The 25,177-nt window shown below is 46.2% G+C and overlaps 2 protein-coding genes and 1 pseudogene across 2 annotated transcripts; 2 read left to right on the plus strand and 1 right to left on the minus strand.

The window, feature by feature from the left end:
• The first annotated feature begins 1,582 nt into the window (after positions 1–1,582).
• On the plus strand, positions 1,583–2,581 carry LOC107149994 (annotated as a pseudogene).
• A 5,086-nt stretch (positions 2,582–7,667) lies between these two features.
• Positions 7,668–11,196, plus strand: Elovl3 (ELOVL fatty acid elongase 3). Its single transcript, XM_015494898.2, has 4 exons — positions 7,668–7,985; positions 8,782–8,913; positions 9,710–9,861; positions 10,118–11,196. The coding sequence occupies exons 1-4, from the start codon at positions 7,885–7,887 to the stop codon at positions 10,543–10,545; spliced, it is 813 nt and encodes a 270-aa protein (XP_015350384.1). The 5' UTR covers positions 7,668–7,884; the 3' UTR covers positions 10,546–11,196.
• A 13-nt stretch (positions 11,197–11,209) lies between these two features.
• Pitx3 (paired like homeodomain 3) lies at positions 11,210–13,506 on the minus strand. The gene is made up of 3 exons (XM_015494705.2): positions 13,233–13,506; positions 12,858–13,060; positions 11,210–12,365 (listed from the first exon to the last, which is right to left on the minus strand). The coding sequence occupies exons 1-3, from the start codon at positions 13,384–13,386 to the stop codon at positions 11,778–11,780; spliced, it is 945 nt and encodes a 314-aa protein (XP_015350191.2). The 5' UTR covers positions 13,387–13,506; the 3' UTR covers positions 11,210–11,777.
• Between the last annotated feature and the right edge of the window lie 11,671 nt (positions 13,507–25,177).

Here is a 25,177-nt window from a genome sequence, read left to right on the forward strand (position 1 = left end):
AATCTTCTTTTGAGGACACACCCCCAGTGACCTAAAATCTTCCATTAAGCCTCACCTCTTAAAGGTGTCTACCACCTTCCATTAATGTCAACCTGAGGATCATGCTTTTTTAATACATGGGCTTTTAGGGGACATTTTAAGATCCAAACTATAACAGGTTATTTTTCCCCTTCTCTTCAAGGACCACAATGGGAGTTTTCTTCTATCTTTACTATGAGAGTCTAGTTGAGCTCCTGGAGGTAAAACTCAAAAATCATGGGAGACCCTCCAAGATGAGATTCCCCCTGGATTTGTGGGTGGTGGTGGGGTATTAAACCTAGAGCCTGACGCCTTTTGACAAGCACTTTACCAATAAGCCATATCCCCAGCCTCTTCCTGAATTTTTTTTTTTAAAGAGAGAGAGAGAGAGAGAGAGAGATTTTTTTAATATTTATTTTTTTAGTTTTCAGCGGACACAACATCTTTGTTTGTATGTGATGCTGAGGATGGAACCCGGGCCGCACGCATGCCAGGCGAGCGCACTACCGCTTGAGCCACATCCCCAGCCCATCTTCCTGAATTAAAAAAAAAAAAATTTTTAATATGGACACAATATCTTTATTTATTTTATTTATTTTTATGTGGTGCTGAGGATCATACCCAGTGCCTCACATCCTGTGTGAGGCAAGCGCTCTACCGTTGAGCTATAACCCCAGATCTCTCTTCCTGGATGTTTATTCTTTTCTTTTTTTTTTCTTTTTGTACCAAGGATTAAACCCAAGGGTACTTAACCACTGAACCACATCCCCAGCTCTTTTTATTTTTTATTTTAAGACAGGGTCTTGCTAAGTCCTTAGGGCCTTGCTAAGTTGCTGAGTTTGGTCTCCAACTTGCAATCCTTCTGTCTCAGCCTCCTGAGTTGCTGAGATTACAGGCCTGCACCATCACACTGGGCTCCTCCTGGATTTTTAAAATTCTTGTACTTATGCATACCTATCATGTGGACTAGCACCTAGTTCAGGTTCTCCTACCTCACTGGTTTCCCTTAGAGATCTCTTCTCTGGTATGTTATAATTCTCTGTATTTGCCCCTCTGCCTCTCCAGTTTGGGAGGATTTCGATTTGCTCCGTGACCTTATTTGTTTTACAGAACTAAGAAGAGATGTTGGTTTGATGCTCTGTTGTTGCTGTCTTAAAATTCTTTTTTTTTTTTCTTTCTTTCTTTATGGTTCTGTGTCATGTCATCCAGTCACATCCCCTGTGCCCGCCTCCCACAGGCTAGTCTCACGCTCTTGGCCTCAAGAGATCCTCCTACCTCAGTCTCCAGGATAGCTGGGTTCAACCCCCAGCACCAAAGAAATAAGAAAGAGGTAGGAAGAAGAAAAAGACTTAAATCCAAGAAATTTCAATAATTTATTTATTATTAGTTTTGAGCATTTACTGATTGTAAAACTAATTTAAAGATTCTACCGTCCAGAGACAAAGTCTATTAGCATTTTGGAGCATTTCTGTCTAATCTTCTTTCTCTACATTGTTTTCTTCAATATTTTTCTCAACAAAAATTTTACAAATATTCTTTCCCTCTAAGTGGCCCGACCCCGGCCATGGGGTGCTGCTACAGCAGCGTAAACGAAGATTCGGACCAGGACCGAGAGGAGCGGAAGCTGCTATTGCCCGCCCCGACCCCGCACCAAAGCCCTCAATGGAGCTGAGCCCAACTACCACAGCCTGCCTTCGCACAGATGAGCAGGCCCTGCTCTCTTCCATCCTCGCAAAAACAGCTAGCAACATCATCATGTGTCTGCTGCAGACTCCCAGGGCATGGAGCAGCATGAGTACATGCACCGGGCAAGGCAGTACAGCACCCGCCTGGCTGTGCTGAGCAGCAGCATTGGAAGAAGCTGCCACCGCTGCAATCTCTCACCAGCCAGCCCCACCAAGTGCTGGCCAGCGAGCCTATCCCCTTCTCTGACTTGGAGCAGGTCTCCAGGATAGCTTATGCCTACAGTGCACTTTCTTAGATCCGTGTAGATGCAAAAGAGGAGATGGTTGTACAATTTGGGATCCCATGAAGAGAAGGGTCTTTGGACAGCTCTTCTCCTCTCTTCACCTGTCTCCATCCCACCTCCCATGGCCCCCAGCCTCACTTAAGGCTTATACAGTACCCCAACCTGCTACTAATCACTGAGAAGAATGTGGAGGAGGAGAAGAGCAAGACTAGAAGCCTGAGCAAGTGAGGATGGAGCAAGGGAGGGTAGGACCATTCAGGACTGGCCTTCAAAGCCATGGCTGGGGTGGGGTGGAAGCCAAGAGGACAGGGACTGGAAGGGTCACAGTCATTGGAAGGTGGAGATACCACTGTGGGAGTGAACACCAAGGGACCTAGGGAGATGCCCTTCCCACCCTTTCTCTTGGCCTCAGATTCACTCCTGTCCCCCTTTATCTGACTTGGTGCTTCCATTCACCTCACTAGGGTTTGCACCCAGGGTCTGGATGAGCTTGAATTTGAATGAATTGAGTTTGTATTTCCAGTACCCTGGGTTTTTACATGTTTGGTCTTTTTTTCTTTTTGTTTGTCACCCTTGATAATGAAAGTGTATTCATTTGAAAAAAAAATATATATATATATTTTCTTTCCCTCTAAGAGCCCATACTATAATATAGCCTCATGTTCTGCATTTAAAAACTTAACTTTACATCTTGAGAATTTCCTGTCATTAAAAGCACTTTTGCCAGGTGTGATGACATGCACCTGTAGTAGCATCTACTCAGGAGAGTGAGGGAGGAGGATCACTTGAGTCCAGGAATTTAAAGCCAGCCTGGGCAACATAGGGAGACCCCATCTCAAAAATAAAAATAAAACAAAATAAAAAATAAAGCATTACTTTTGGAATGCCTAGCATTCCAAAATATTATGACATCAACATAAAAACATCATGAAAAGGGCTGAGGTTGTAGCTCAGTGGTAGAGGGCTTGCCTAACATGTGTGAGGCAATGGGTTCGATTCTCAGCACCACATGAATAAATGAATGAATGAATGAATGAATAAATAAATAAATAAAGGTATTGTGTCCATCTACAAATATAAGAAAACATCATGAGGGCTGGGGCTGTAGCTTAATGGCAGAGTGCATGTGTGAGGCACTGGGTTCGATCCTTAGCACTGCATAAAAATAAACAAGTAAAATAAAGGCATGTTGTACATATACAACTACCAAAAAAATTTTTTTAAAAAAAGAAAACATGAAAAGAAATTTAAAATACCTATAAGTTTTGGCCTATACCTCACCCACCCTATCAAATTATTTCACATTTCAGAGTTTATTTTCAACTTTCATCTTTACAGACATCATAACTTTTAGATAATTGAGGTAATATAGTAGATATGGTTTTAAATATTATTTTTATTTCATATTATTTTATAAATATAGTTTCATGTTTCTACATTCTGGTAGATATAAGGTGTTCTGTGACATTAGTATTAAATAATTTAATTATCCATTTGTGGATTGATTCCAGTTCTGTATTATTTTAAGTTCCACTGGCATAAGTATTTTAATACATACAAACTCTCTTTTCTTTTTTGTTTACTTCACTGGGTTAAAACCAGCTGGCTCCTGCTAAGTATTACCTAAATGTGTTTTCAGAAGGATTATATCAATTATCCTGGCAACTAGCCAAATTTTAATAAATCTGTTCCTCAGTGCTTTGAACAGCGTTCAGTATTTAATTTTTGTTTCATTTAATAGCTGTTAATCAGGAACATACTATACGTAGTCCATAATTTGCATTCCCTTAATTACTAAGGAAGTTGAGTCTTTTTTTTTTTTCTCTCTCAATACTAGGGACATAAAGTTATGTGCTTTGCAAGTGTACCTTTATGGCAGCAAATGAGCAGTACATTTGAAGGCACTGGAGCACATAAAATGAGCCTGTTTGTGTCCTTAGCCATGTATCAAAGGTTATAGGTGAGACTATAAATAATCTTTTTGTGTAATATGTACATTTAACTCTTTATCTTTCCTATTTAAAACTATACACTTATTTTGTGACTCTCCCTTAAAATATTTTTAAAATATTGTAGTTATAGATACATAATATAACATTTACCATCTTTAACCTTTTTTTCCCCCTGATACTGGGAATGGAACCAGTATTGAACCCAAGGGCACCCTATCATTGAACTATGTCTCCAGCCCTTTTTATTTTTTATTTTGAAACAGGGTCTCACTAAGTTGTCAAGGCTGGCCTCAAATTTGCCATCTTCCTGCTTCAGCCTCCAGAGTAGTTGGGATTACATGCTGCACCACTACACCCAGCTTGCATAGAGACATCCTAATGACCAGGCCACTTCTAGAAGAAATGATAGAACTTTGTGTCATATGGAAGAATAAAAAACATAATTCCTAACCTGAGAGATTAGATAAATGGTAGTTGGGAAGAATAGCCTAAATCAATGGGGCCAGCTGACTGGAACCTTCAAAACAACATCTTTAAAATTTTGCTGAGAATGCTACCAAAATATACTGGAGATGTCAAATTAACGGTTTTCTTTTCTTTTTGCAGTACTAGGGATCAAACCAAGGGCCAGGCAAACACTCTATCACTGAGCCACACTCCCAACCCTCAAATAAATGTTTGAAAATGGGGAAAGAAGTTGGACTGAGAATGCATAGACATAGTAGGCAGCTATTTCTCATCACCTAATATGTTAAGTGACTAGTATTATGTAAACTTCCAAAGCCATACCCTGAGTTGTCCATCTTGCTTGCACCATGCTGTGGTTACCAATTCTTCCTTTCTGCTGACTCTTTCAGGAGAAGATGAGCTTGGAATATTTATCCTGGAAAAACAAAGAGTATCACCCAGATTTTCTGACTGAGGATTTCTTCCATATAATCTCTCATGCAATGAACCAACCTTCCTTCCTTCCTTCCTTCCTTCCTTCCTTCCTTCCTTCCTTCCTTCCTTCCTTTCACTAGGAATTTAACTCAGACAATATTTACTACTGAGCCACATCCCTAGCCTACACACACACACCACACACACACACACACACACACACACATATATATATATATATATATATATATATATATATATATATAATTTTTTTTTGACACAGGGTCTCACAAAGTTGCTTTGGGCCTTGCTAAATTTTCTGAGCCAGGCCTTAAACTTGAATCCTCCAGTCTCAACCTACTGAGTTCCTGGGATTCCAGATGTGAACCACTGCACCTGACACAACTAATATTTCTTGAATATACACTATGTGCCTAGTGTTAGGAGAATGATGTTAAGTAAAAATGGAAATAGCCTTTCCATTCATGGATCTCAAGGACTAGTAGAGAAAACAGGCATTGATCAATAAATCATTAAAACAACCAAGTAATTTTAAATTATCATTGAAAGAAAGAAATAGCATTCTATGAAAGCAGTAATAGGGGTACCAAACCAAGTTCAAAGGTTAGGGAAGGTTTCTGAAAAATTTTCCTTTTTCTTTCCTTCTTCCACACACACCTCCCCCAAGCCTCATTAAACTTTCACACAAGAAAATATAAAACAGTTTCATTTGAGAGAAATCCAAGACTGAGTACCTTTTCTCTATGCATTTGTAAACTTCCAACTTCCATGTGTCTAGTCCATAATATCTTGTCACTGACACACTGACATTATCTGAATTGGAAACTGATACCAACCTTGGTAGGCAAGTGTAACTATTTGCATTTTGCTGTTGAAGAATATTTAATCTGAGAGGTTAGGTAACTTGCCTAAAATCACATAGCCAATAGTTAATGGTAGCACTGGGACTTGAACTCAGATCTCATAACAAGTAGACTGTTATTATGGTTTGAATATTGTTTGAGTGTGTCTTCCAGAAATTCTTTTGCTAGGAGCATGGTACCCCCATGTAACGGTATTGAGGTGGTGGGGGTCTTTAATAGATGATTAGATCATGGGGGCCCTTGATAGAGATTAATGTAGTTCTTGCAGAGCTTGGTTAGTTCCCACAAGAGCTGATTGTTATAAAAGAGTGAGCCTGGCCCCTCCCCATTCTTTTGCTTCTTCTCTCACTATGTGGTCACTCTCAGATGTGCCCCTATCATGAGATGCCATCCACCATGTTATGGCGCAGCCAGAATAACCTCTGGTATGGCTGTCAGATCTTGGTTGTTTTTCATTTATCAAGTACCCAGCCTCAGGCATTTTGTTATAGCAACATAAAACAATTAATTAATGGTGCAATCAGGAGCCACTGAAGCCACTGAAAAGCAACATGACCTAGTTTAGGTTTTAGTCAATCATTTTCTGGATAATAGGACAGAAAGTGTTAGTTTTCAAAGTATTGTCTGGGATTATCTATGGAGTCAGAATTTCTTGGGTAGGGGCTCAGGAATCTGGTAATCAGCTAGGTTTGGGAACTTTTTTTCTGATTTCAGTGCAATAAAAAGAGAAGCACTGTATTAAAGAAGGCAGTGGTACAGCCAGTTAAGGTGACTACAGTGGTGGTTGCAGTAATCAGGTTAAAGGGAATGAGTTGCAGAGAGAAAAGAATGTACATTTGGGTCAATTAAATAGCACGGACAGAATTTTTCTACTCCACCCTTCCATAGATAGGGAAGTGGAATTAGATCTCTACCTGGCTCCTGTAGTTTCAGAGCCTTTGGGCTTTACTGCACATAGTTGCTTATTTACATATCTTGATTTTAACTATTTTGTATTTATTTTTCTTAGCACTTGCCTTGCAAATTTCCATCTTATCTCTAACTGCCTCAAGTCTTGTAGTTCTCTTTTGTTTTCATAAAGTGTAGGAGAGAAATAAGGAATAGCCAGGTAAGCTCTTAAAAGTTTTAAAACATTTCTTTCTTTTGGACTGGGCACATAGGGGGAAAAGAATTAGATTTTATTAGACAAGCACAGACTGAAGAGAGAAAACAGCAGGCCTTGGGGAGATGCACTAGATCTCTGGTTCCTTGAACCCTAGGAGACCTTTGGGAAACCCAAACACAATAATTTCAGAAGCCCAGGGGGTGACCCCATTTCCTCTGCAAGGTTATTACTGGGTGTCAGACAGGAGCAGTTCAGGAATTCAGGAAACTATAAAGAAATCACAATAGCTTCAACAACCGCCTCCTCAAACATCAACATCAACAGTCTCAATAATGAAATTGATTAAAGTTCATTTCCCTCCACCCACAACCAGAGATCCAAATCTCGGAGGCAGAAGGGACTACAGGAGCTCTTCATTGCCCAGCCTAGTTCTTCCTCATCCCACGCCTATTTTTCCCATTATCTCAAGGATCCTGGAAACTGCCTCCCCCATCTCTGGGTGAGGGCACCATGGCCAAGGACACCTCCATTTTATTCTCACTGCCAAGAAGGTTAAGATTAAAGCAAGCTGAGTCAAAGGTTACGGCCGGCAGGGCTGAGTTCTCTGCGAGGCGGTGGAGGATGAGCCAAGCAGGTGCAGTGGAAGTGATGATGGAGAAAAGGGTGGCAAAGTGGTTGGGGCCAGGGCTCACTACAGGATTCAGGGCCTCGCGGGGCGCGGCGGGCGCCTAGGGGCGGGGCCCTCAGGGATGATGGATGCAGGGAAGGGTGCGGCCCAGAGGCGGGACCAGGGCGTATCTCGGCCAAGATTGGATAACGGCGGAGCGCGGGGAGGGGGCCCGAGCACAGTCAGGCCCGCAGTTCACCAATTCGCATTGTATACGGCGGCGGCGGCGGCGGCGCGAGCCGGCTGGTCTGTAGCTCACACCCGGTTCCGAGCCCCTCCTGCCTCTCCCAGGAATTTTCTTTCTGTCCTGGCTGCGTTCGGTCCCGCTCTGAGGTTCATTTTGTCCTCGGCCCCGCAGTCTCTTTATCAGCCCTCCAAGCCCTGGACCTGGACGCCTGCAGAACCAAATGGTCACAGCTATGAATGTTTCCCACGAAGTGGGGCAACTGTTCCAGCCCTATAACTTCGAGATGTTCCAGGATTTAAGGCCCTTTTTAGAAGAATACTGGTGAGACCTGGGAATGGGGAAGGGCCAGGTGTGTGTGTGTGCGGTGGGCAGACCCTACTGTGTGCTCCGGGCGAGGGTTCGGGGTAGGCTGAAGGCCAGCAATGATTTTCTTAAAGAGCAAAGTTATAGGATCCCTCATACTAGCTCCAACTCATCATTGTCCAAGGTGCAGGTAGTGTGGCACCTCGAAGAGATTAGAGCTAGAAGAAAGGATGCAGAAATGAGTATGGGGAGCAGGGTGTGGGAAGAGACAGAAGCCAAAGAAAGAGTGTAGAGAGAACCGGTAGCTGAAGAATGAGGTTGATTAGAACCCCTCCAACCTGCTCTACTTAATTATCATGCTCCCTAAAAGCCCCATCATCTTTTCTGTGGAGACTGAAGCAAAACCAGGGAGTTTTCCCAAGCTTTCCCAGGGCTCTCTGGCTTAGCCCTAAAGCTACCCCAGAGGTGTCTTTGGGCTGACTTTGTGCTCAAGCCAATTTGCCATAAACCAACCAATGCAGAAGCTATTGCCACATTCTTACACCACAGCCCTGGGTCATGGGCCAATGGTCATCAGTCTCCAGCCTAATAAAGAATGCAATAATCACCTTGGATATAGCCCCTACCCTGTGTTATAATTAACATGGTCAGGAGAGGACCTCCCACCACCTTTACAAATAAGAAAACCAAAATATCACATGGCTAGTAAGTGGCAGAGTTGGAACTCTAATCTAGACATTAACCTGGAGAGATGAGTGGGCATTCCTCTGACCAACAGCCACTTTTTAGCCCATCTCTGCCTTCTGCCTGCCAGGACAACCTCATTCTTCATAGTTCTGATATACCTGCTGCTCATTGTTGTGGGGCAGAACTACATGAAGGATCGGAAAGGCTTCAACCTGCAGGGACCTCTCATCCTCTGGTCCTTCTGCCTTGCAATCTTCAGGTAAGGTAGTCCCTCCTCCTACCTAGTATTTAGACCTCCATTCCATCCCTTAAAACTTTCCAGAAACTCAGTTTTATTGACTCCCAACTTTTACCTTCTTCTATATTGCCCTCTTTTCCTTCTTTTCTAGACCCCAACCTGGCAATTTCTGCTCCATCCCTTTTGCACTCATGGAATCTGTACTTCCAAATCTCTGTAGCCTCAGTAGGGCATAGTGACACATGCCTGTAATCCCAAAGATTTAGGAGGCAGAGGCAGAAGAATTACATGTTCAAAGCCAGCCTTGGCAACTTATTGAGGCCCTAAGCAACTTAGCGAGATCTTCTCTCAAGATGAAAAATAAAAAGGTTTGGGATGTGCCTCAGTGGCTAAGCACCCCTTGGTTCAATTACCTGTACCAAAAAAATGTATATATATATATTTCTCCAGCCTCTAATACTATCAGAAACTAACACCCTCTTCCAAGACTGTCCCAGTCCTTCCTTCCCATGTTTTCTTCCCCCAAATCCTTTGATTTTCCCCAAACTGCTACTCACTTCTTAGGCTTCCACCCCATCCCAAGAACACTAACTCTACTTTCAGTCTCAGCTCCCTTCACATTCCCTGGTATTTTCCAACCCTCATTTCCTGTGGAATACTGGATGAATCTTTCAAATTGGCTCCAGGATCTCAGAATCTGTGATCTGTTCCCCCTGCAAGGGTAAGGAGGTGATGGAGCACAAGACTTAATGACCTTGTCAAGCTAGGGGAAAGGGTGGATTGATGTCTTACACTCTCTTTCTCTGTTCCATTTCAGTATCTTGGGGGCAGTGAGAACATGGGGCTATATGGGGACTGTGCTACTTAGGGGGGGCCTGAAGCAAACTGTGTGCTTCACCAACTACATTGAAAATGCCACAATCAGATTCTGGTCCTGTGTCTTTCTTCTCAGCAAGATCATTGAACTCGGTGAGTGACAAGACTTTGTCTCTCTGGTGCCCAGTGAATCACACCCTTCCTCAGAGCCCTCCCCTCACTCATCATATGGAGAATACCTTCCCCACCCCTAGGTCCTAACAACACATGTCACCTAAGCCCTTCTTCAGGTTCTCTGCCACAAAAACTCCTCCCCACCCTGAGAATTCCTCCTGGGCCCCTACACCCAATGTAGAGGGTGGTCCCAGCACTGGAAGGTTTGCCAGCTATGTGACTTCTTATCTCCCAGGAGACACGGCCTTCATCATCCTGCGCAAGCGACCACTCATCTTTGTGCACTGGTACCACCACAGCACAGTGCTACTATTCACAAGCTTTGGATACAAGAACAAAGTACCTTCAGGTGGTTGGTTCATGACCATGAACTTCGGTGTACATGCCATTATGTACACTTATTACACTCTGAAGGCTGCCAAAGTGAAGTGCCCCAGGATTCTTTCAATGCTCATCACCAGCCTGCAGATCCTGCAGATGTTTATAGGAGCCATCATTGGCATCCTGACTTTCATCTGGAGGCAGGAACAAGGGTGCTACATCACAGTGGAAGAATTCGCCTGGTCCTTTGTCTTGTATGCCACCTATTTCATCATCTTTGCCCACTTCTTCCGACAAACCTACTTCAGGCCCAAGGTCAAAGCCATGGCCAAAAGTCAGTGAAAGATTGGAGAGAAAGAGCCTTAGATTTCCTCTTCCAAAAGGGTACTAAGGGGTTGGGCTTAGATTTGGGAGAATGATTAGGGAGATTTCCCTGCATTATTTCCCCATGGGAAATGTGCGCCAAGGTGGCAGGAAGTTATCACAGACAAGAAGTGTCACCCTGGGGTAAGGGTGTGGTCTAGTACTTTAATGAATGAGTGAAGGCCAAGGAGGCCCTGGGAAGGCACTAGGACTGGATGGGCTCCTAGAACTGAGTTATTTATATTTCTATCCAGAAATCTTTCTCCTTTTGTTCTATTTTTAAATTAAGCATGCAGACCAAATGGAAGATGGAGCTTAGGGGTTTGGAGGAAGAAGTGGGCTCCTGTGATGGGAGAAGGCTGCTGGTAATACGGTGATCTGCAGGTGGGAGGCTTGAGGGGTGTGAGGAAGGATGAGGCACACACACAGACAATAACAATCCTAGGCCTGTAGGCACTTAATAAATGTCTGTTACAGACCATAATTTTATTGCTGTTAGAGGCTCAAGCCCCTCATAGGAACAGTGAAAAACGGGTGCAGAAAGGCGGAGTAACGTTATCTCAAAGTCTTAAGCTTCCTAAGTTGCAGAATTGACCCTTGCAAACTTTGGAAAGACCTACCAGCTGTTCTCCCTGAGACCACGAGGTGGCGCCGCAGCACCAGCTTTGACCGATGCCAGCGAAGTAGCTGGTTCAACAACTCCACATACGCGTGCACACCTTTGCTCCAGGAGTCCTGGTTTCCCCATTCTTTAGGGGAGTGAATGGGACTGAAGCCCCAGAAGCCTGGACCTTCACCTCCTTCCTCTGCAGCCAGATTTCTTTTAGACAATGGGGGAGGTTGAAGGGATGAGGGCTCAACCGCAACTCTGAATCATCAGGCCTTTGACAGTCCGCGCACATTTATTTCATTTATCTTTGAAAACGGAGTAGAGGGAGTCTGGAGAAGGCGGGATGGGCCAAGGGTGAGTTGGCCCAGGGGGGCTGGTCCCTATTCCAGGACTTAGTCCCAGGGTCGTGATCTGCCTGTAGGGCCCAGTTCACCCCTTAGAGCCGTGAAGGGGATGGAGTGCTCCTGAGCTATCCGCCTCCCAGCTGCTCGTGAACCCCTCTCAGACACTGGGGCGGGGGCAAACCAGTCTAGACGACCCCAGTCCGGGTAAGCTGTGAATTATTGACCCCGCCCAAAGGGATGATCCACCCGCCCGTCGCTCATACAGGCCGTTCCACGGCGTACTGGCACGGACTGAGGTTGGCAGCCGGGGGTGGCCCGGGCACAGCGGGGTAGCTGAAAGAAGCGTGTTGTTTGGCTTTGAGCCGCAGGCTGGCCAGGCTCGAGTTACACGGGTCCCGATATACGTAGGGAGAAGAGGCGGCTGCAGCCGCGGCTGCTGCGGCCGAGGCGTAAGGACAGGACACTGCCCCAGAGGACACGGCGCCCGGAGCCAGCCCGGGAGGGGCCCCGCCCAGGCCCTGTAGGGCCCCGGGGCCTGGTACAGTGCCCGGGGCAGCTGCGGCTGAGGGCACCATGGAGGCGGCGATGGAGCTGGGTGGCGAGAAAACGGGCTGCGATGCCAGAGGCCCCACGTTGACAGAGTTGAAGGCGAACGGGAAGGTCTTGGCGGCGAGCGGCGGGGCGAGCGCCTTGGGTGGCCAGTTGCCATACGAGTAGCCGGGGTACACTTCCTCATAGGGCGGCACCAACCCGCCCAGCGGCGCTGCGAAGCCGCCCTTGCACAGCTCTGCCTGCTGGCTGCGCTCGCGCTTCCGCCACTTGGCGCGTCGGTTCTTGAACCACACCTGCGGGCGTGGGAGAAAAGCTATTAGGATTCGGGGTGGATGGGGCTGGGGGCCAGCCCAGTGGTTGATAAGTGGAGCACCCAGGCGGGGATTGAGGTCCCAGCCCGAGCCGTGCGGAGGATAAACGAAACGAGGTGGCTGGGGACAGGTTGAAAGCGCACGGGGCCAGGCACCCGAGAACAGAAACTGGGTGGTAGAACAGAGTCAGCAGCCTCAGGGTCTGGGGGAACAGTAAGATGGATCAAAGATGGTAAAGGAAAGAAACAAAGAGATCGGGTCGGGGAAGAAGCAACACGCGCTCGCCAGTGGTAAAGAACGGTAAAAGCAGAGACTGAAGGTTAGAGGGCAGGAATGGGGGTGTCCCGATTCCGAACACGGGGTGTCGGGTGTTGGCCTCGAGGTGGAGCAGGCAGACTTCAGAACCACAGCTGCGGAGGGGATTGGAGGAGGGAGGCCCAGGCTAGTGAGGGTTGAGGGTCAGGTAGGCAGTACCCGCACGCGGGCCTCGGTGAGGTTGGTCCACACTGCGATCTCTTCGCGCGTGCTCATGTCAGGGTAGCGGTTCCTTTGGAAGGTCGCTTCCAGCTCCTGCAGCTGCTGGCTGGTGAAGTGCGTGCGCTGCCTTCGCTGCTTCTTCTTCAGCGAGCCGTCCTCGGGAGAGCCACTGGGCAGCGAGACAGAGGCCTTCTCCGAGTCTGGGGATGGCGGGGGAGAGTAAGGTCACAGGGCGTCCAGGCCTGAGAGAATTGTCGGGTTTTGGAACCTCCTCAACCACCCGCTTGCTCCCACCCAGGCGGCCAGGCAGGGTCACACCGGATTAGAAGCTGAGTTGTTATGTCCTACATCCCCAGGAGGGGGCGTGCTCACCGCTGTGCTCTTGGCCTTTGCAGCCGTGTTCTGGGAGCGAAGGATGGGGAGTGCCGGCGTCTGACAGCGATAGGGAAGGGCTCCGGGCCTCTGCCTCGCTGAGCAGCCCGAACTCCATGGAGCCAGGGCTCTGGATGGAAGAGAAAGCACACATCAAGTTAATGAGAATAAAATCAAGGTATAAGCCGGTTCCTTGTAGGGTTCCCCACAAATTTCCTGGCCCTTTCTTGGTCACTGACAAAGAGCTACCCCTGACTAGCGTGCCTAGGATAGAACAGGGAGACAGGGCCCAAGGAGAAAAGGGTGTATACTGAGAGGTTTTATGCACACATATACACTATACTTTGTTAACTGATGAGCACATAGAAGTGTGCCTGGTGCACATTTGTTGTTCAATATTTATATTCAAAATGCATGCTGTGACACACCACATCCCCTATACTGCATCCCTCCAAAGGTCACTTTCTTCTCACCGGAATGTTCCTTATCCCCATATGGTCATACATGTACCTCAGCCAATCACACTTGAGAAACAACCTGAACCTCTGTTATTCATCTTCCTTAGGACAGATGTTATTTTGAACCAGGTATGATATTTCATCCATAAGAATAATCACTGTTATCACTTATTTTAACTGTCTCTCCCCTCACAAGAATACATCAAGATTAAGTAGTTAATATAGTTGAGTATCCCTTATCCTGAATGCTTGGGACTAGAGGTGTTTCAGATTTCAGAGTTTTGTTTTTTGACTTTGGAATATATTTTTTAAAAAAAGAGAGAGAGAGAAAGAGAGAGAGAGAGAGAGAGAGAGAGAGAGAGAGAATTTTCTTAATATTTATTTTTTAGTTTTCGGCAGACACAACATCTTTGTTTGTATGTGGTGCTGAGGATTGAAACTGGGCCGCACGCATGCCAGGCGAGCGCGCTACCGCTTGAGCCACATCCCCAGCCCTGACTTTGGAATATTTGCTTAGATATATCAGTTGAGCATACCCTTATCCAAAAAATCAGAAATCTAAAATGTACCATAATTTCAGAGCACTTTAGATTTAAAAAATTTTTAGATTAGGGATGCTCAACCCCTGTCATCCTTTTTCCAGATGAGGAAGCTGAAACCTGAAGTAACTTAAAGGTCAAAGAGCTTGTAAGTAGTAGAATTAGGATCTGAACCAGGTCTGTGGGATTCCTGAACTAATACTTTTCCTTCATTTGCTTTTTAAAATTGTGTTCTTTGGGGCCCTTGGGGATTCAGCTAGAACTCCATCCTGGCCATGCTTGAGTCAGCTTCAACTAGGGAAGCTCTGCTTTTGTCTGTTTCATTTATAATTTCTGAAGAGATTTAATTTGGATAAAGGGTTCCAAGATCAAAAATGAGTTTGAAAACAACAGGACTCTTGGGCCCTGTCTACTCTTTTGCATGCTCAAACACATCTCACATACCACTAGTCATACTTCTATCTCATGCTTAGCTTTTACCAAGCCCACTCCAAGGAGTACAATGGTTTCCTTAAGACCCCCTTCTTGTTGGCATTGCCTATCCCAAATTCCTGATAATGCCCAGGAACCTGCCTCTCCAAGTTTCCCTTGCAGGGTCCCTTTCTTGCTGGCTCTCCTGGGACCCTTATAATGGGGAAAGGGGCACTAATAGGGCTGAAGAATCTGGATGCTTCTTAGAGGAGAACAGAAGGAGTCTAAGGATAGAAGGAAGAATGGAGTAGAGATATGGGTGGGAGGGGTCTTTCTGTCCCCAACACCATTAACAGAGGCTTCATGGGGTGACATTAAGAGGGTGGATTAGCCCAGATTGAGAAGTGTCACTTGGTTCTGAATTTATTAGAAGCCTTTCTCAAGGAGGTACAGATGGGCAGCAGCCTGTATTTGCACATGCTAATGCCCCTTCAACCAGCTCCAAGAATGCAACTGTGCCCCACCCAAGCCAGGGACAGAGGTCAAGGAAAGAGGTTGAGAAACAGTTCCTGTTCTTTCCACAGTCAAATGGGTCTAGACCTTGGACCTGTCACTGAAGTTGGAGAGGCAGAGCTAGAGGGAACCCAGGAAAGAAGGACAGATTCAGGACAGGAGTGGAGGTGTGTTCAGCTCACTTCACTTTCCAATTTTGAGGTCAGGAGCCAGAGGCTTGGAGCTGGAAAACTTGGGCCCAGCAATTCTCCATCAGAAGGGAGATGTCCTTAGGAAGGATCTATGGCGATGCTGATCAGTAGCTTTTCCCAAATAGCTGGGAAGATGAGAGAAAAAGGCTTAGAACTAAGAGCTGTAAAAGGGGTGCTCTGAAGTCTGCTCTTTCTTCAGACCCAAGATGATCTTGAAATGCAAACCATGTCCCTCATTTTTTTCCAGGAGTTATGGAATAACAAGGCTGGGGAAAGAGGAAAAGTGGGTTTTACCTGTAGATAAAACTAAGTTCCATCACTGCCATTCATTCTTTCATTTTACTTTAGCTCCAGACTTCCAGTTTTCCAAACTCCCCTTCCCCCCAGCATTCCATACCTTGGTCTTGATTTCATCCTCTGTTTCAGCAGAGGGAGGTAGGGTGAGGAGGGATAAGGGCCAGAGTAAAAGATGAAGCTAAGAAAGCAGAGTTCAGGCTGTGTTTTCTCAGAGACAGACAGACACATGTGCAGACACACACAGGCCCCCACTCAGACATAATAAGCACTTGGACTTGGAGAGAGGGGCACACAGACACACTCTCCCACACATGTGCTCCCACATTCAGGCAGACAGATACACAAAGTCATACAGTCTCCTCTCTCTGTGACAGGGACAGCTGCCTGGGCTGTTTTGGACCTAGTCATTACCCTTCCCCCTCTTCTCCCTGGCCCCTCTGAACCTCAGCTCTCAGTCCTAGGAGCTAAGGACTCTGTGTGGGGGAGGAGGAGGTCAAGGGGGCCAGGGAATGTTCTATCTTCAGTGGTTGCTGGGAAAAGCCTACTTGGCTCAGTGGGGAGAAGGCATGAGAATGTAGGCGCTAGGGGGTGGTGATAGGGGGCAAGAAGTATCCACGCCTCTCTTAAGAAGATAATTTGGTATAGGCCAAAGGAATTCGGTTTGGAGTTAAATGTCCTAAGTTCACATCCTCTCCCCAACACACTACCTGTGTGTCTTTTACTTTTCTGGGCATACTTCTTCATCTCTAATAGGGAGATCAAAATCCCTTCCCTGGGGCTGGGGTTGTAGCTCAGCGGTAGAGCACTTGCCTAGCATGTACAAGGCCCTGGGTTCAATCCTTAGCACCACATAAAATAAATAAATAAAATAAAGATATTGTGTTCAACTTCAACTAAAAAATAAATATTTAAAAAAAATCCCTTCCCTACCTGTCTTCAGTATTGTTACAAGGTTCAGATAACATGTAAAAAATGGATAGAAATAAAATTCTGAGAATTGTTTTTCTCATTTTTTGAGCAAATGTTTATTTAGCACCTTCCAGGAGCTGAACATTGAATTAGGAACTGAGGGTATATTGAGGACTAAGAGCTCACCTTTGCCCCTGCCTTTACTTGAATGTTAACCTCCCCAGACTCTGTATCTTCCAGTGAAGAATTTCTCTGGTGAATAAAAAGGAGTATACTGCATTTCAGAGAGGGATGCAACACTGTCCTGAACATAGAAGGCCCAGATAATAATATAAGATCAGGAACAGTAACCCAAGTTGAAAGACACTTTGATGAGCAGGGACTTGGGAAGAGTGAAATCTTCAGGCTCTTGAATGGGTTATTAGGAGAGAGAGGGGGCAAGGCTGAGAAGGCCCTGACTGCGAAACTGCAGAGAGAAGAAAAGAACACTAAAGTCAGATGGACAGTGGAGAGATGTAAGCGTGGGGGCATAGTCTCCTGCTGCCTCATGTCCAGGTATGCTGGTCAGGTAAAGGCTGGGGGTAACCAAGCTATGGTCTGAGCTGGAGACAGGCTGGTGGGAAATAAAGTTCCCCAAATTGCTGGCGGTCAAGAAGCTGGGGAGTTGGGTCTGAGGCCAGAAACATCACCTCACTCAGTGGATGGGAAGGGACCAGCAGTAGGTGTAGAAGCTGCAGGATTGGTTGATGCTGGTAGGAAACACCAGGAGGGGCCACAGAGTCAAGAGATAACAGTGGTGGCAAGTCCTGCTCTGGGGGGAAGCTGCTTGTGCAAGCCACATCCAGCCTTTCTGATACATACTCCTGCAGAGCCCAAGTTCCATCAGTATGATTGTGGCAAGCCCAGACCCAAGGAGAATAGAGGTCCTGCAGGTGTGCTATGATTCTGAAGTACAGACTGAATTACAGGAGGTCTTTTGTGGGCTAGCAAGAAGAAAATATCCAGGATACACTAAGGTGGAAAACAAATCACAGGCCAGAGAAGCTATGGTAGGAAAGCCAGAGTTTCCAATAAAATAACACAATCTCATGGCAAAAAGGCATAGGGCCCCACTAAAGTACTGAAGCCAGAGAGGGTCAACCAAGGCATCAGTGAAGGAGCCAGTGATAAACTGCAATAATAACACCCGAGGCAGGAGGCAGACTGCAGAACTTAAATGCGGAAAAACTCCTTCTCTTGCAGGGATGGAATAGAGAGGAGGATACAAGACTAGTGATGCTGTGGTTCAGCTCAGCAAGCAGCAAATTTGGGAACTTAATATGAAACCATATTAAGTTGAGACTGAAGTGAGACCCTTAAGTGGATGTAGGCTTCCATTCCTTAGGGAGGCTGAGCACTCAGACTCTACTCAAATGGGAGCGAATGGAGACACCTTGGCTCACAGCCCTAGAATGAAGTCTCACAACTCGGGTGGAGGCAGCAATGATTTGATGCACTCATGTTATCAAGGGGTGAAAGGAGAATCAGATAAATGATCCTACACCCTTCTCAGGGTCCCTCCCTTGCTTCTTTCCTTCTGCAAGTGTTAGATGCTTAAAGGATCCCCAAGAGTGGTAAGGCACAAACTAAATAGCCTACAATCTAGGGAGGCAAACTGTGCATGGAAAAATAGAGTGTACAGTTCTTACTCTAACACTGTGGGATATCAGAGAGATGAAAGCCCTTGTTAGGTGGTATCAAATGTCAGGGTCTCAGAGAATGTGGGTCTCAGAGAATGTAAGGCACACTGGCACATATCTGTAATCCCAGTTGCTCAGGAGGCTGAGGCAGGAGGATCACAAGTTCAAAGTCAACCTCAGCAACTTAGTGAGAGCCTAAGAAACTTAGTGAGACCCTATCTCAAAATAAAAATATAAAAAGGTCTGGGGATATGGCTCAGTGGTTAAGTGCCCCTGGGTTTAATCCCTGGCATCAAAATTTAAAAAAATAAAATAAATATAAAAAAAAGATCAAGTGAGAGTTGAGGCAGAGAAAGATCAGGGCCTTCTAAAGAATACAGCAATGTCAGGAATAAGCTGACAGATTCAGGGGGAAACAGGGAACTTTGCTTGGTCAGATTCTCTCATTGAGAGATCAGCAAAGAAAAATTGTTCAGGTTGAGGGGTCGTCTGAAGAGGGACAAGGAGTTCATATTTGGTTCTAGGGATTCAATCTAGGAGTGCTTTACCACTGAACTACATCTCCAGCCCTTTATTTCTTTTTGAGATCAGGCATTGCTAGGTTGCTGAGGCTAGCCTTGAATTTGTGATCCTCCTGCCTCAGCCTCTGAGAGGCTAGGATTACAGGAAGGTGCCACCATGCCTGACTGCTACTTCATATTTGATATAGTCTAGACTATCCTATTTCCAACTTCTCCATCAAAAAGTTCCTAAGAACAGTAAAAAAAAAAACAAACAAACAACAACAACAACAACAAAAAAAAAACTAGAGGCATGACCTGAAATAGCTATTACTGGTAAGAAATTTGTTTGCAATCTAACTTGATTTAAAAATTTTGAAGCAAATTTTGAGTTCTAGGGGTGGGGTTGTGGCTTAGTGGTAGATCACTCACCTAGCATGTGTGAGGCCCTGAGTTTGATCCTCAGCACCACGTAAAGATAAATAAATAAAGGCATTGTGTCCATTTACAACTAAAAAATATTTAAAAAAATTTTTTTGAGTTCTATTCCATATTTTAGCCATGTTTACTTTAATATAAAAGTAAAGGACATATATCCTCAGTCTTTAAGCAACATAACCACACCAGGAAGATGGGCCCTGGACCCTGTTCAGCCTGCTGGATCATGCCCCGCTCATTCCTGTACTACTGCCCCCTGCCCCAGTAGCATTGCTCTAAGCTTTGGGAGTCTCTTAAGGCTTGTAGGCAGGGAAGTGACATAAAAATCAGCATTTTTGTGACCCTTATTTGGTAATGATGAGCAGAATGGATGGAGCAGGGGAGAGATAGGAAAGCAGAAACTACAAACTGCAAGGTGTAAAGAAGGCCCTGGGGAATGAAAATGGGAAAGGAGATATGGAGAGAGTTTTGCAAACCATTTAGAGCTCTCTTTCACTCTATTATCTTCTTTTATTTTTTCTCCCCATCACTCTTTTTATGGGCCCTTGTTGGTGACCATGGACACTCTAGTCCCCTCCCACCAAGCTCAGAACCTAACGGTTCCTTTAGATTAGCTGCCATCTCCCTCTCCCACATTCTAACAGGATTCTTTAGAGTGAATAGAGAAGAAAAGATTCCACCAGGCCCCATCCTTCTTTCACCATAACTCAGCTCCAGTTTGTCACCCTTGCCTTCCTGGACCTGGGTCCTAAGCCCATATTCATAATCTTGAGCAGGAGCTGGACACAAATAATGAGATTAGATATTTGACCTGATAGAGGTTAAACATTTCGGGAGCTTCCCAGATTGTTAGACAGGGGCAGGGTAATGACTGGTATTTAATGCTTGGGGGAGGTTACACAATCATCTTTAAGAATCTTCCTGTGGCTGAATTAGGGATATGATCAGGCTGCTCAATCAAGAGCCTACCCTTCCAAAGATTCTGTGATTTACAAACCTATAGATTGGGCAGAATAATAGCAATAAGGCTTCTTCTGGTGCTTCTCCATTTGCAAAGGACTTTCCTACACATGATTTCATTTAACTCTCAAAACACCCCACATGGTAGGAATGCCTGTCCCCACTTCATCTCAAAAAGGGCAGGAAATCATCCATGGGTTACATAGAAAAAAAGAGATTCAACCCCAGTTCTGCTCTTTGCATACATCACCCCCCCTCCATCCTGCAATCATTTGTGATTCTAACATGCACTGACTCTCCCAAGCCTTTGAAGCATTCCATTATTACTTCCTGCCTCTACCACTTCTTTGGAAGTGAACTCTGGAAGTTGGCTTCCCACTGTGTGCTAAAGAACGTTTTCTAAAGACTGGGATATAGTTCAGTTGGGAAAGTGCTTACCTAGCCTGCACAAGACCCCAAGTTCAAGCCTGAGCATCACCATAAGAGAATGTTTTCTATTCATCCTAAACTTGCATCACTCCAGTTCTAAGAAGACCCTCTCATCTCAAGTTTCAGAATTTGGGGAGTAAACAATTCCTCTGCTTATTTAGCTCTTTCATTATGTTGTAGACTTCCATCCTGTCTCAACTTCCAGAGGCCTCAACTTTAAAATTTCCTTTCTCTAGCAACCTTTGTCTCCCCCTTCTGCCAAGTATCTTGAACCTTCTCTATGCCCATAACATTCTCCCTAAGGGCCAGAGACCAGACGTGCACTTAGCTACATGGTTGTACTCAAGAGTGGAAGAAGATTCTATCTTTTGTTTCCAATCATCTTTGTTACAATGCCTTCTCTTTTTGGATTTTTTTTTTTTTTTTTTTTGCCAAAATCAGAATTTTGGACTGAGGTCTTCATGAAATCATTCATAGTGTCTTCCCTATTCCTTTCCCGACTCAGAGTCCTTCATTTCAGCTAGCTATAATTTCAGTGATTTTTCAAAAGCAATAATAGGAGCAGAAGTTCCTAAAAAGTATATCAGGATGTGATGGTAGTGATTAGTTTGACTCCATATTTATTAAAAGAGGGCAAGGGACAAAAAAGGGTTGGAAGCAAAGTCCTAGCTGGTTTCTAAGCAAATTTAAAAACTGAGGAGTGCTAAACAAAAAGCCTTGCACTTGTCCTCATGAAAACTCAGTCCGCAGATGGCTTGTCTTGCTTACTTAATAGATTTGAAGAGTTCTCTCTACTCTGTCCTTTCTAGTTTAACTGGGCTCTAGTTAGCATTGGGGTCACTGTACAGGACCAGAGGAGTCAGGGCCCATCCCCATCCACAGGGAAAACAAATAGGGCAATTGAGGCATCTTTCCCAACCTGAGTTATAAGCTCCATATTAGACCTACATCTGGATCCTATGTTTCTTTCTCACCTTCTCTCAGCCATCAAGGTGGGTATTAGGACTGGTGGGGCTAAAGAAGAAAAAGGATAACTGGACCATAGGGTTTTTTCTGTTAAGGGATTGCATTTCTCCTTTGTGGCATGGCTTTTGCATCCTTGCAGAGAAGGACTCTTGAGTTAGCTAATACCCAGGCAAGGAGTCTGGGGTGGTATGGTTAGTTGTATTGGAATTAGGGGTTGACTCTGAGTTTGTTAGGAAATTGAGCTAATATAGCTTGTGCTGTGCTCCTCCTGTGCTCCTATGGCCCTTGTAGCTCATTCTTCATTTTTGTGGTCTGGATTCACTAGCAGTTCCATTATCAGCCTTTTTTTCTCAAATTTGAATTCTGGAAGTCCAGGGTGATGCTCTGATCTATTCTGAGATGGAGGAAGGATGCCTCCCAGTTTCACTCTGTCCCAAGGCTAGGCTGCATGCATCCTTTACACTCCCTGCTCTAGGCCCCACTGCCCGGAGGATCAGAAACAAGTTTGCAAAGTGTAAGCTGGGATTTCAGGTGACCCACCGCAGCTGAGTCCATCGCACACGTAGCAGCTGGGCAGGCGCTGCTGAGTAGATGGACATGCCACCCAGCCAGGGACATTCTGTCCACCACTGTCCGACAGAGTGCCTGCTCCGGAGAGACCCACTTCGCCACCCTGGACATTCTGTCCGCCTTGAGCTCCACGCGTCACGGACATTCCGTCCGATTCTGAGGTGGCTCGGGGTCTGGGCCCATCTAGACCCCGGCACCCCAAGCCCGACCCTCCACTCCTGCTGCTTGATTACTAGGGCTTCCAGCCTCAGTCCTGCGGCTCTCAAAACCGCCACCTGACCCAGTCGCTGCCGGTCTCTCACAACACGGCTCCTATTCCAACTGCAGAGCAGCTGGGAAGAGAAGTGTGTGCGACCAGGCGCACCCCTGTTTCCAGTCCCAAAAGTCTGCCTGAGCCTGGGCTGAGGGGCGTCGGGCGCCGCCAATTGCTCGCATGTTGGGCGGCCGCCGGCGGCTTCCCAACTGGCCAAGGCCACTGCAACCCCTTTCACTCCCAGGCTGTCTTCCCTGTGCCCCTGGATTCCAGGGCGCTTTCTGGTAATGGTTTCCAGACTCCCTACTCCTTGCTTTGCGGAGCCCCTGTCCTGGCTTCAAGTCTCCAGCTTCACTCCGGATCCCCCGAGTCTCCCACTGTTGTCCCCCTGGTCCTTACTCTTGAGTTTTCCTTTTCCCAAATCCTAGAACCTGGTCTACAATATGCCCTCCCAGTCTCGACCTGCTCCCCAGGTACTGGAGTTACATCACCAAGGTCCCATTTTAGGGGTCCCGGGATCCGCCAAGATTCCTTAAGCTCCTGTCCCCCATACGGTTAAGAACTCACAGTATGTCCCGCAGCAGGCGCACTCCAGATAGCCGCGGTGGCGGTGACGGTCTGGAGGGCAGGCAGGGGCCAGGGGCCAGGCACCCAGCCGGGGTGGGGGCCGCCCCCCTGCTACGGGGCAGCCGCTTGGCTCTGGAGCTCCCAGACTCGCTGAGGGAGTGAGCGAGCCTCACCGTGGACTGCCACCCCCTGCGGAAGCCCATTCACTTTATGGCGGCACAGGGCGCCCCCAGCCCGCAGCGGCGAGCGGTGCGCCTCCCGACCCGCCCCTTTCCAGCTGCGCCGCCCGGGCTCCACCCTTTCCAGCTGTGAATCTTCAGGCCCCACCTTTGAGGGAGGGGTGCGTCCGGCGGGCCGCCAAGAATCCCGCCTCTCGACCAATCAGAAGAGCGACTCAACAACTAGGCCACGCCTCTCCCACGTGGCCGAGAGCTGTTCCATCTAGCAAGCTTTTGCCGAGCTCTGCCGGCTAAAGTAGAGTGGTCTCTCTATCTTGGGGGAGCCAACCCTCGGCGTGGTAGGCCCCGCTGGTATCTGAAGCAAAGTGGAGTAGTGCCGAGGGAGAGGGCTACTGGGGTGCTAGGAGGAAAGGCGCAAGAGCCCGCCTGGTCTCAGCGCTCAGACTTCCCTGCCGCTCAAGTTTCGCCCATTTTCCCACTTGTTGCTGTCCGTCTCTCCGCTCTTTTGTCTCTGTTCCAATCCTCCCACGTCTCGCTTTTCTTTCCTCTTTGCCGCTTCACTCCTGTTGTTAGACCCTTTCCTCCCTCCTCTGCCACTTGGATAGGCTAACTTCTCTTTCTCTGTGACTTTTCTTCACATCTCTCTTTTCAGCTATCCGCCCTGCTCTCCCCGTTTTTAGATTCCCTCTTCTCCAAGGAAGGTGACTTCGTGGAAAAAGCAGGGTTTGGAATGAGACAAACCAAAGTGTTTTCCAGGATACCACTAACGGTATCCTCGTGGAGTGGCGTTGGACAAGTAACTATTATTGCTTCCCTAAAATCTCTAAAATAAAAATGCTCCTGCTGGCTCTTTGGGCTTGTGTTGGGCACTCTTCAAAGTCACAGGCCTTTCACATCTCTCTTTGCATTTTAGTTTTGTTGGTGCTGTGCTTTCTCAGCTTTTGGAGGACTGGTGTCACCAAGGTGGTCCTAGATTCAGTCTTGGGCACAAGGTGTGGCCGTGGTACTTGTGGTTAGGAATTTGTAAGGGATATCCAAAGAACATGTGAAGTTAAGCTGGCTTGCTTATGTGCCTTAAGACTGGGATCAGTCCACACAATATGCTCCTAAGGCAAACCTGATCACTCTTCAATGGCTCCTGATTGTCCTCAGGATAAAAATCAAGCTCTGTAGTCTGACAGTATATAATAGATTAATAGACCTTTAGGTCCTGACCTTGTCTTTTTTTTTTTTTTGTACCTGGGATTGAACCCAGGGGCACTTAACCAACCACTGAACCACATCTCCAGCCCTTTTTAATATTTTATTTAGAGACAGGATCTCTCTGAGTTGCTTAGGACCTCGCTAAGTTGCTGAGGCTGGCTTGAACTGTGATCCTCTTGCCTCAATCTCAGGAGCTGCTAGGGTTAGAGGTGTGAGCCATTGCTCCCGCTGACCTTGTTTTTATTTCCAGTCTCTGAGTAGTTTTCCTGCACATCCTGGCCTTTCCTGTAACCAGTCTTTATCTTGCCAACTTTTATTCATTATCCTAAGTTCCCCTCAGGCCTCATTCTCTCTGGGAACCCTTTTTTGAACTTTCAGATTAGCCAGATGTCCAGCTTCTTGCTCCCAGTGTATGCACAAGACTTCCTTGTGCATACACTGTTACCTCACCCACCATATTGAAGGGATTAGTTGATATGTTGTCCTCTATAAGACAGATTTAGGAGATCAAGGTCTTCTGCATACTTCTGTTTCCAGGCATAACATAGAAACTCAATAAACATATCATACTGAAATCTAATAGGAAGATATTTTACCTGGTTAGTAGGTAGGAGGGGCTAGGGAATTATCATCCCTCTCTTTCTCATCTTTAATGCACAATCATATGTTTTATTGATAATGAATATCTGAAGGTATGTGGAAGCAGAGGTAGGAGAATAGGGAATTTGGGCCATTTAGAGAATTTTCAAATTGGTTCTGAGACAGGCCCAGGAGGCCACCTTCCATTTTTCAAAAGAAGAAAAAAATGGCTCAAAAGAAAGAAGTGCTAATGAGCTGTTTTCTCTTTCCCTGACTCCCTTTGGGTGAGAAAGGCAAGATCTTG

Source organism: Marmota marmota, unplaced genomic scaffold (genome assembly GCF_001458135.2).
Source record: "Marmota marmota marmota unplaced genomic scaffold, marMar, whole genome shotgun sequence".
Taxonomy (NCBI): domain Eukaryota; kingdom Metazoa; phylum Chordata; class Mammalia; order Rodentia; family Sciuridae; genus Marmota; species Marmota marmota.